The 11591-nt window shown below is 51.3% G+C and overlaps 1 protein-coding gene across 1 annotated transcript in view; it reads right to left on the bottom strand.

The window, feature by feature from the left end:
* The window catches only part of RAB10 (RAB10, member RAS oncogene family), a 45295-nt gene that overhangs the window by 9504 nt on the left and 24200 nt on the right, over positions 1-11591 (bottom strand). The window contains exon 2 of the mRNA XM_005430469.3: positions 6611-6671. Coding sequence (XP_005430526.1) covers positions 6611-6671 — 61 coding nt within the window. The remainder of the gene's footprint in view (positions 1-6610; positions 6672-11591) is intronic.

Genomic DNA, 11591 nt, shown 5'->3' with positions numbered 1-11591 from the left:
GCCAGGTTGGACACGGGGGCTGGGAGCCCCTGGGACAGTGGAAGGTGTCCCTGCCATGGCAGGGGTGGCACTGGATGAACTTTAAGGTCCCTGCCAGCCCAAACCAGTCTGTGATTCAGTGATTCCATGACAAGGTAGACCCCAAGGTGTCCCCAGATTTAAACTGGACTAAACCAAGGTTCCACACTCCATAACCCCTCCAGAAAGGCCCAGTGCTTCCCTGACCCCCAGCTCCAGGCTCATCACACTCAGGCACTGATGTCCATCTGCTCCTGGTGACACCAGGACAATGGCAAGGAGCACAGGAGGGGACAGGCAGGTCCCAAACCCCAGCACCTCTGCCAGGGATGCCCTGCCAGGCCTGAATCTCTGCCTGTGGCCTCAGGAGGTCCCTGACTCCCCCACCCAGCTCCACAAACCACCCAGGGATCCCACACTGTGCCTGAAACGTCTGCTGTGCTGCTGGAACCTTCCCCAGCCTGCCCTGACCGGCCAAAGGGCTCAGGTACAGCCCCAGCTCCCACTGGCCCTGGACTCTTCCCAATGTCCCAGAAACACCCAGGACACCCAGCTGGAGCCTCAGCAGCCCCACACTGCGACATTTCCAGGTTTACTCACCCCACTCCTGGCCCCATGAGGAGCTCTGACATCCCACACTGAACTCCAGGACTTGGCATTTGGCTGCACTGAATTTCACAGGACTTTTTTCCAGTGACATTTCTCCAGCTGGCTGAGAGCAGCTGGAATTATTATTAGTTTGAATCCACTCCTTGACTGGATTTAAACTTTACAGCTTCACCTTTTCTGGCTTATCTCCCATAAAAGACCCAGAGTCTCTCCCCTTGTCCCAGCTGTTAACTCTTCCCTGGCAGGGTGGGCAGCCCTGGCACAGGGTGGCTGCCCCTGCATCCCTGGCAGTGCCCAAGGCCAGGCTGGACACTGGAGATTGGAGCACCCTGGGACAGCAGAAGGTGTCCCTGCCATGGCAGGGGTGGGAATGGGATGAGATTTAAGGTCCCTTCCCACCCAAACCATTCTGGGATTCCATGCAGTAATTTGGAGGAGTTTAATGATTTAATTGATGGCTTTCCTAGCACATCCCAGAGAGAGAGGGATCCTTCAGGACAATCTCCTGCGAAGTATCTCCACTCACACTCTCATCATTTTCTCTCTCCCCACGTTCTGTACCCACTTGCCAGCACCTTTCCCTCCCACTGGCTCTTACCAAGCAGGAAGTGCTGGAGAAATCTGACCAACCCCACCAGACTTTTGGGATCTGTGATTCCTCCCTCCTGCCACGGCCAGCAGCTGTCACAGGAACAATTCTGAGTGGGTTTTACACCAACTTGGAGTTGGCAGCACGGAGCTGCTACTCACTGCTTGTCACATCCTACAGCTGACTCCCTGGTTAACTCCTCCACTGCTTCTTCTGGCAAGTGGAGCTCAGCTAATGGGAGAGAAGAAAGCTGGGGAGGGAAGAAGAGAAGAACCTGGAGTGTTTCCCTTTTTATTTTTTTTTTAATAAATGCTATAGCTGCCCTTTCCCCTGGTTAATGGATTCTCCATTCATTATTCAGAGATAACTCCTAATGGCTGGAGATTAGAGCTGGCTGAGGCAAACAGGAAATGAGTTATGGTTCTCTGGGTGCCCACGAGGGCTGGATCCACCCTGGGCAAACTGCAGCAGACACTGCAGGGGATGTTTGCTGCCCTGGCTCCCCAGCCCTTTGTTCAAACCCCTGGGTGCAGGCACAGACTGGCTCGCTCTCCCAGCTCCCATGCATGTGGGCAAGGATTATTGGAACTGCCAAGGAGGATGAAACAGAGCTGGAAAGGGAGGGAGCTTGGGTGTTCAGCTTTGTGAGGACAAAGGAGGCTGTCCTGTGGGACTGGGGAGAGGAGATGCTCAAGGGAAGTGAAAAATCTATTTGAATTATTCTCATGCCAACATTAAAATATGCATAAGCTGTATCATATTAGAGGTTTAACCTGGAGAGAAAGGAATTTCTGGGACAGCTTTCCAGCTGACCTGGCAGAGACTAAAGAAACCTTAAAATGCATTATGATTTATTGATGAAAGGTTTACATGGCTGCAGCAAGAAGAGATTAGATCTGATGATTTGTGAGCATCCTGCCAATCCACGTGGCTCAAAATGAAGCTCTTTAACATATTAAAGCAAGTAATTCCTAGCAAAATAATCCCAAGAATTTTATTACTGTCCCACTGTTGTTACATTTGCAGAACTGTGCAGCTCAGTGTTGCACTGGAGGGACTGGGGAACACCAGGCTGAGGATTTCTCTTCCCAAAGGGAAAAGTGTCCCTGGCTCAGCACTCCTGGCTGGATGAAGCTGGGCATGGAGGCACATCCAGCTGGGAAGGGGCACCAGGGGGCTCAGGGCTGGCTCAGTCCTGCCCAACACCTTCATGGATGGGCTGGGAGGGCATTCAGGGCATCCTCAGCCAGCCCCTGGATGAGAGGATGTGCTGGGCAGGAAGCTCTGCAGAGGGATCTGGGCAGGCTGGATCCATGGAAAGGAGGCTCAGGCCTTGGCAGGGGCTGCCCAGGGAGGTTTGCAGTGCCCATCCCTGCAGGTGTCACCTGGAGGTGGCACTGAGTGCCCTGGGCTGGGGACAAGGTGGGCACTGGGCACAGTTGGACTCCATGGCCATGGAGGGATTTCCCCACCTCAGTGATCCTGGGGTTCTGTGCTCTCTCAGGTATTTCATGACTGGCAAATTTCAGCTTTTCTGAATAATACTCAGCCAGGAAACAATTCCCAGAATTCACAGAATCCCCAGGTTGGAAGAGACCTCCAAGATCATCGAGTCCAATTCATCCCCAACACCTCAACTCAACCCTGGCACCCAGCGCTACATCCAGGCTTTGATAAACACACCCAGGGATGGGGACTCCACCACCTCCCTGGGCAGAACATTCCAGAACTTTATCACCCTTTCTGTAAAGAACTTTTTCCTGATATCCAGCCTAAATTTCCCTTGGTGCAGCTCAAGGCTGTGTGCTCTGGTTGTGTCAGTGCTGCCTGGAGAAAGAGCCCAGCCCCAGCTGAGCACAGGCACCTTTCAGGAGGTGTAGGGGGTGATGAGATCACCCCTGAGTCTCCTTTTCTCCAGGCTGAGCACCCCCAGCTTCCATAATGAGAAATCCAAAACAAGAGAGTTCTCCAATTGTTTTATGGGACTGCCATGCCAGAGGAACATGTTCCAGCAAACAGAATTAGCCCCTAGACATTCTAGGGGAAATTGCAGAAATTAATGAGGCTGATGGCACTGGGGGAGCGGAGGTGTGTGCAGCTCTGGTCACCACCACACTCCCTAAACAGCAGAACCTGCACATCCCAGGGAATTCCCACACCTGGGAGGACTCAGGATTGTTTACTTCTGACATGAGCTCATTGCTGAATTAACCAAGATCCTGAGGACACTCCTCTGGCCACATAAATGTGCTGTCAGCAGAGATGCACTGAGAGAAAAATGTAATTTTAGAGTTCTCCACACAGCTAGGAGCTGCACACTGAAGACATAAAGCTGCTCCTAAAATTTGGAATCAGTCAGGAAGACTGCAGGAAAACAGGCTGACACACAAATGTCATTAAAGACAGCAGAGTTGGAGGAGCAGCTAAGTAGGAAAAAAAAAAGAAAAAATTCGATTTTTAGCTGCCAGTTACATTCCTTTGAGCCTGTGCTTTGCCTGGATGACAAACCCAGCTCTGCTTTTTGTGCCTCCTGACAAGCACCTGGGCAGCCCAGAGCTTTTCCAGCTTCCATTTCCCAGTGGTTAAGGAATTCTGGAACCAGGGATCCCTCTGTGGATTTGAGAGTCCAAACCTGACCAGGCTCTTGTGAAATCCCTTGTGAACCTGTCCGTGGGCATCTGCAGCTACCCCTACATCCCATGAGGAGTTTCCCAGCACAACTTCATTCCCTGGTGTTTTCCACGTGCCACTTTCCAGTCTCAGGCCAGAACTGATGTTTTGGTGGTGGAAAAAGGCAGCAAGTTCTATCACACCTTCCCTACCTGTTCAGGATATCCAGGATTTTCAAGATGTGCTCTGACATCATGAAGAACCCTCACTTTTCCATTTGTTCTCCCTAAAAAAGTCCCTTTCTCCCCAGGCAGTGCTGATCAAACCTGTGCTCTGTGGGACTTCCACACTCACTTCCTGCCCAGGAAAATCCCATTTCATTTCTCAATGGCTCCATTATGTTAATGAGTTCTGGGAACTCCAAAGCCTTTTGGTTTCCATTTCAAAGCAACTCTGAGCTCCTGAATGTGTGATATCACACTCAAGTTTTAGCTCTACTACCCTGTCCCTTTGAAGTCCTTCAGCAAAGCCACCACCATCTTCTCCTGGATCTCTCACTCTGGTCCTTCATTCCTTCTCTGCACCATGACAGTGTGAATATTCTTCCAGCCCTTCAGCACTGCAAACCCCTCCAGCTCCCAGCCTTTCTAAGTGTTTCCAGTCCCAAATGTGTATTTGGGAGAATTCCTTTCTCCCATCACTAGTGACTGTCCCAGCAGCAATTCTCCCAAAGAGGAGCTGGAAAATGACCCAGCCAAGGAGATCCTCAGCTCCTGGATTGCTTCCACCCAGAATCTGACATGCAGTGGTTCCCCTGGTGAAGAACCTGGATATCCTGGTGGATCTGCTCTGGATAAGCTCATTTCTTTGGAAGGCCAGTCCAGGGCTGTGTCTCACCCTGCTCCTCACAGGCAATTTCCATCTGGAGCAGCAGGAGAACTCTAATCCAGCCTGCTCCTTACAGAGCTGCACCCCAGCTTCAACAGCTCCTGAGTATTGAGTTACTTCCCACCCCAGGCAGGTTTTAATTCAGCCTGACCTTTGTGTTCCTGCTTTAGTCCTAAATATAATTTCAGAGGTCAGGGCATGGCTGTGAGGCTGTCAGAGGGCCCTTTTCCACAGCCAGGAAGAGGCAAGGAGCTGTCCTGCTGTGTGGTGCCACACCTGAAGGACAGGGCCATCCAGAGGCACTCCAGAAGTGGCCCATGGGAATCTCCTGAGGTTTAATAAAACCACCTGCAGATCCAGAGCAGCCTTTACTCAGGAAATGCTCCCCTAAATCCATCTCCTGCTCACTCAGCTGCTGCCTTGCATTGTTCTGGGAATGCTGCACAGCTCCTGCAAGTGTGGGGTGAGTTCAAAGGCAGGGAGCAGTGGGGAAATAGAGAGGCACTGCACAAAACACCTCCACAAGACCCTGAGCCACTGCTGGGCAAACTCCTGCCACAGGAAAAGTAGGAAACACAACACTGAGATTTTTTAATATATTTTTTTTTTCTGTAGGAGTTTCATTTTCTGCTTCCCAAGTTTCATTTCAAATGTGCAATCTGAACCCAGCAGAAACAAGCAGCAGATTCAGGCCACAACTTCCCCAATTTTGTGACATTTAAAAGTTGCCACTGTGTAAATCTCAGCTCACCCAACTCCACTTCCCTAAGGCACTAAACCCCACAATCTGTAACAGCTTCATTACATCTTGCTCTTTATACCTAAATATCCTCATTTTTCAATATTTTCTGGTTTTACATTTCATGATTTTCTTATTCAGTTTAATCACAGAGTCATGGAATGGTTTGGGTTGGAAAGGACCTTAAAGCTCACCCTGTCCCATGCAGGGACATTTCCACTGTCCCAGGGTGTCCCAGTGTCCAGCCTGGCCTTGGGCACTGCCAGGGATGCAGGGTGGGCACCCTGTGCCAGGGCTGCCCACCCTGCCAGGGAACAATTCCTCATTCCCAATCTCCCATCCAAACCTACTCTCAGTCAGTTCTAACACTTCCTCAGGGTGCTGAGGACAGGAGAGCTCCAGATGCCTGGTTAGGAAGGAAATCACTCATGATTATCCTGGAATGATTATTCTGGGATGACTGGAAACATCAGTGTCCCCCAAAACTGGAACTCACCCCCCTGCATGTACAGACACCAAGGTTATGAAGCCATGGGGTTGTTGTGAGCAGGACAAAAGGGACAAATCCCAGCTCAGAGCCCTTGGAGAATGCAGAGTGAGCAGAGAGCCCAGCCAGCCCCATGGGCCAGGAAAAGCCACTGGCTCTGACCTGACCCGGTGCAAAGCCTCTGGTTCAAAGCACAGAAGCTCAAAGGAAGGAGCTGAGGCTTTGCCTCTTGTCAGACATCCCCACAGAGCAGCTGTGCTCCTGCCAGCTGAGAACCTCTCCACAGCTGAGCATGGAAAATTCCAGCCCTAGTGCAGCCCTGGATTGCATTTTCTTGCTGACACAAAGCAAGGCTACGAGTCAATTTATAGTCACAGACTGGAGGCAAGTCCTAATTTAAAAATTCCAGTTTGAAACCACTTCCCACTAAATCACAGGCTGTGAGGATGCTCTCCCCTCTAAAACAGGAGGTTTGCCAGCAGCCTGTCCCAGGGAGCAGCCAGGCCCAGTGGTTACAGCCACTGCTAAAGCTGCAGACACACACATGGAGTGGAGCTAGCCCTGTGCAAACACAGAACACAGCTGCAAACCTGCAGCCCTGAAGGGAATCCAGCAAGAGCAAAGCCTGCCCAGGAACACCTGCTGCTGAAGGAAGCTCTGTGTTACTCACCAGATCTGTAGCTTGATCTTCTTCCCTTGCAATTCAACAGTTTTAATCTTGAAGTCTATCCCTAAAATAAACAAACACATAAATAAGTAATTAGTGTTTAGTTATTTAAAAAAAACATCAATTCCACATCAACTCTGAGTGGCTGAGACAGAACAGCAGAAATTTTTTCTTCTTCCACTGAGCTGCCAGGTAAAGCAGGGATGTGCAGGGACACAGAAATGGGAAGGGAGCTGGGACAGAACACAGCCAGGGCCCCAGGGACCTGCTCTGGAACACCCTGAGCAGGAGGGAGCCACAGGGATCATCCACTGCTGGAATCCAAAATGCAGGGAACTCTCAGAACTCTGAGAGCCAAAGCTCAGAATGAAACACAGGATTTGATCTGAGACCTTGGGAAAGGCTTCCAAACCTAAGTGCTGAAAGCAAGAATGTGGATTTATAATTTAAAGCAGAGACACACAGTGTCTCAGAAAGTTTAGAGTTTTAGAGTTTAGGATGTAAAATAATAAAGTAGTTACAAAGGTAAACAAGGAGTTTAGAATGCAGTACTGGAAGTTTGTGTGTTATAACATAATAAGCTAAGAAAACTCACAATGTAGCTTGAGTCCATAAGACAAAATATTTAAGGATGGTGTCAAAACCAGAAATATCCCTATTAGCAGTGTTTTATTAGTCCATAGCTCCTTAAAAAGTCTTGTAACTAAGGGTCTTGAGACCTTCTGAGGCCTGCTGTAACAATGGAAGCCACATTCACCCTTCCTGTCTATGTAAAAAATAAGAACAATAAATAACAATCGAAAAATTCAGAAGTCATGTCTCTAACTTATTCAAAACTCCTTAAAAATCCCCATCCAGTCCAACTCCTGCCCAGGACACCCCAACAATCCCCCCTGTGCCTGAGAATCTTGTCCTGGAGCTCTGACACCCTCAGCCCACATCCCTGAGCTTCCACAGGGATGCAGAACGGTTCAAGCCACTCAAAGCTTGAACCAGCAAGAAAAGGAGAATTATCAGAGCTTGGCCTTCAGACCCATCCCTGCCTCAGCCTTGGGTATGGGACATTGAACCAGCAAGAAAAGGAGAATTATCAGAGCTCAGTCTCCTTGTCCAGACCCATCCCTGCCTCAGCCTTGGGTATGGGACAGCCAAAGCCAGGCCTTGACAAAAATGTCACCAAGACTCTGAGAGCTCAGCCAAGACCGCTGAAAAAGTTTTTGACTTTTAATACCAACTAATACAGAAAGTTCCCAAGTGCCACATCCACAGAGCTGTTGAACCCCTGCAGGGATGGGCACTGCAAAGCTCCCTGGGCAGCCCCTGCCAAGGCCTGAGCACCCTTTCCATGCAGAAATTCCTCCTGGTGTCCATCAGCTTCCCTGAGCTTCCACAGGGATGCAGAATAGTTCAAGCCACTCAAAGCTTGAACCAGCAAGAAAAGGAGAATTATCAGAGCTTGGCCTTCAGACCCATCCCTGCCTCAGCCTTGGGTATGGGACAGCCAAAGCCAGGCCTTGGCAGAAGTGTCACCAAGACTCTGAGAGCTCAGCCAAGCACAGAACATCACCACAGACCGTGAAGAAGGTTTTTAGTTTCAATACCAATACACAAAGTCCCCAAGTGCCACATCCACAGAGCTGTTGAACCCCTGCAGGGATGGGCACTGCAAACCTCCCTGGGCAGCCCCTGCCAAGGCCTGAGCAGCCTTTCCATGCAGAAATTCCTCCTGGTGTCCACCCTGAGCCTGCCCTGGCCCAGCCTGAGGCCATTTCCCCTTGGCCTGTCCCTGTTCCCTGGGAGCAGAGCCCGACCCCCCCTGGCTGTCCCCTCCTGGCAGGGACTTGTGCAGAGCCACAAGGTCCCCCCTGAGCCTCCTTTGCTCCAGGCTGAGCCCCTTCCCAGCTCCCTCAGCCCCTCCTGGGGCTCCATTCCCTCCCCAGCTCCGTTCCCTGCCCTGGACACGCTGCAGCCCCTGCAGGTCTCTCCTGGCAGGAGGGGCCCAGAGCTGCCCCAGGTCCAACCTTCCCTTCCCAAAGCTGCCTACAAGAATTACAGCAGAGCTACACCAGAGCAGCTGGAACACTCCAAACCGTCCCCTCAAACTGCTCTGACACTAATTAGATGCCACCATCCTGGCCTTCAAATCCAATCAGAGAACACCACTGATCACTCCTCATGCTTTCCAAAACCCCGCTTATATTTAGACTTTTTAAAAGGCGGCAGCTGCAAGCCCAAACTTCCCTCCCAAATCTACAAGGTCATTTTATACCAAGCAAGATTAAACAGAATTTATGAAATGCACTATTACATAAGAAGTTTGCATGGGAGCTCTGCCTTGAACTCCTTTTAGCCAACACCCAGCACACAGAACCTGTTGGGCTGAGAGCTGGACATGACCCAGCCCTGGAGGGACATCCCTGGAGGTGTCCCAGCGAGGCCTGGATGTGGCACTCGGTGCTCTGGGCTGGGGACAAGGTGGGCACTGGGCACAGCTGGGATTTGACGATCCTGGAGGGTTTTTCTGACCTGAAGAATTCTGGGATTCATTCTGGGCCAAGGCTGTGCATTAATGCCAGGATGGCAGCCTGGGACCTCCCACCCATCTCAGGTCAGTGCTCCTTTGTTCTCCAGCACTGCTGCATCCCTCACGTCAGGTTACACTGATGAATCAATGTAGGAACTATCACACAAACGTGACTGGAAATATAAACCTGCTCAATGATTGATTGCCAAGATACAAAACTGCCCCACATCCACCCAGCCCTGTATTTTTTTCAGCATTTCAGGGAGTTGTTTGCTGCCACGTCGTGTCCCCAGCAACACAACCAAACAAATGAACACCAAACATGTAAATGAGATATTTTATATGGTGACAGTTACCTCTGGGCTGGGCCCAGATGCAGCAGAGTGACTGAGAGACACTTTTTATGTGTTAAGATAAAGTAAATTATTAACCCAGCCAAGGAAATTAACTCTTCTCTTAGCTGTGAGGGATTTAGCCAACTCCAGTATTTGGGGATAAAATAAATCTCTAATCCCATGTTATAGTCAGCTCCCATTCCAATATAATACCAGTTCAGCCTCCAGAGCAGCAAGGTTGTTATAAATAGCAATGTATTTCCCTGGAAACACTTCCAGAGGAGCTCCAACAGGCTGGCAAAAGGAGACTCCTGCGTGGCTGCAGTGCCTGGCCAGCCAGGCTGTTGACAATAAACAGCAGAAACACAAAGGCTTCCCAGAAAACAGATATGGGGAGGTTTCCAGGAAAATTCACTTCAGGAAAGAGCTGGAGAGGGAAACGGGTAGAAAACCTGACTGGCTGAAGAACAGACATCTCGTCATCACAGGGGGATAATGAAAGAGCTCATGAATTAAAGATGAGCATGAAATTACTCCCTCATTAAGTGTGGGTAAGATATTTATCACCATCAGCAGGACAAGCTGGAATTCACAGGAAAACCTGGAAGAACACTGGCCAGGCTTAGGAAAACCTTATCAACTCCAGATGTTCCAATTAAGATATGGAAATGTTTGCTACCCTTGAGCACAGCACAGGTCCCAGGTCACTTCTGCATTTCCTGCCCATTTCCAGTCCTCACCTGTTGCTTAGAGCAGCCTGGGGGTGTTGGTGGGTGAGAGCTGGACATGAGAGCCCCAAAACCCCTGTGCCCTGCTGATCCCCCAGTGTGGGCAGCAGGAAAAGGGGGACTCTGTCCCTGTGCCCAGGTGAGAGCCCACCTGCCCTGGGCATTCCAACAGCACAAGGACCTGGAGCTGCTGCAGAGAGCCCAGAGGAGCCCCAGAGCTGCTCCAGGGCTGGAGCCAGGCTGGAGAGCTGGGGGTGCTCACCTGGAGAGGAGAAGGATCCAGGGAGAGCTCAGAGCCCCTGGCAGGGCCTGAAGGGGCTCCAGGAGAGCTGCAGAGGGACTGGGGACAAGGCCTGGAGGGACAGGACACATGGCTTCCCACTGCCAGAGGGCAGGGCTGGATGGGATCTTGAGAATGAGGAATTGTTCCCTGGCAGGGTGGGCAGGCCCTGGCACAGGGTGCCCAGAGCAGCTGTGGATGCCCCTGGATCCCCTGGAAGATCCCTGGGGCTTTGGCGGGGTTGGCACGGGGTGGGCTCTGAAGCCCCTCCCCACCCAACCCAGTCTGGGATTCTGGGATTCCATGGGCCCAGGTGTGACAAACCTGAACTCAGCTTCAGAAAGGACAGAAGCAATGCTGGAGTTTCTGGGCTCCTGGTCCCACGGTCAGTGCAAACACTGCCCTCACACAAACACTGAGTCTGCTCTGCCAGCCATGGCAACCACGGCCCAGGAGCAGCTCCAGGGGCTGCCAGCTCACACTGGGCACTGAAGTCAGCCCCCTCCATCCCACAGCCACAGGGACTGCTGCCCACAGCCCCTCCTGTACCTGTGCAGGCTCAAGCCTTCAGTGTCCTGGTGGATGCACAACTACTGGCTCAAGGGATCTGTGCTCCCAGCTCTCTCAGATATGAGATGTTAATGAAGAGCCAGCATCAGCAGAACAGCTTTAAGTCCATAATCATTCCCATATCACTTTACACCTCCCCAAGCCCCTGCCAAGATCCCCCCTCTGCCTCTAAATCACAAAGTGACTGTTCTTGACAAGTGACAGACCCACAGCCACCGGTTGGAGAGAGAGGGAGAAAACATTATTTTCCAGTCCACTGCAGAGGTACAAATGATGAGCTGGCCCTTTCACACAGCCCGAATTTTGTTTGCATTCCTTCCAAACAAAGCCCCCATTGAGCACGGGGAGGACGCTGGGCGGGAGGAAGCAGAATGTAGGGCAGGAGGAGGGCACTGCTGCGAGCTGGAGCTTGACAGGCATCCCGCAGGAACATCCCATCCCGCAGGGACATCCCATCCCACAGGGACATCCCATCCTGCAGGGCCATCCCATCCTGCAGGGTCATCCCATCCTGCAGGGCCATCCCACCCTGCACGGACATCCCACC

The sequence above is a fragment of the Geospiza fortis genome, unplaced genomic scaffold, assembly GCF_000277835.1.
Source record: "Geospiza fortis unplaced genomic scaffold, GeoFor_1.0 scaffold150, whole genome shotgun sequence".
Classification (NCBI taxonomy): domain Eukaryota; kingdom Metazoa; phylum Chordata; class Aves; order Passeriformes; family Thraupidae; genus Geospiza; species Geospiza fortis.
The sequence above is the reverse complement of the archived record's forward strand: the minus strand, read 5'-3'. Positions and strand labels throughout refer to the sequence as shown.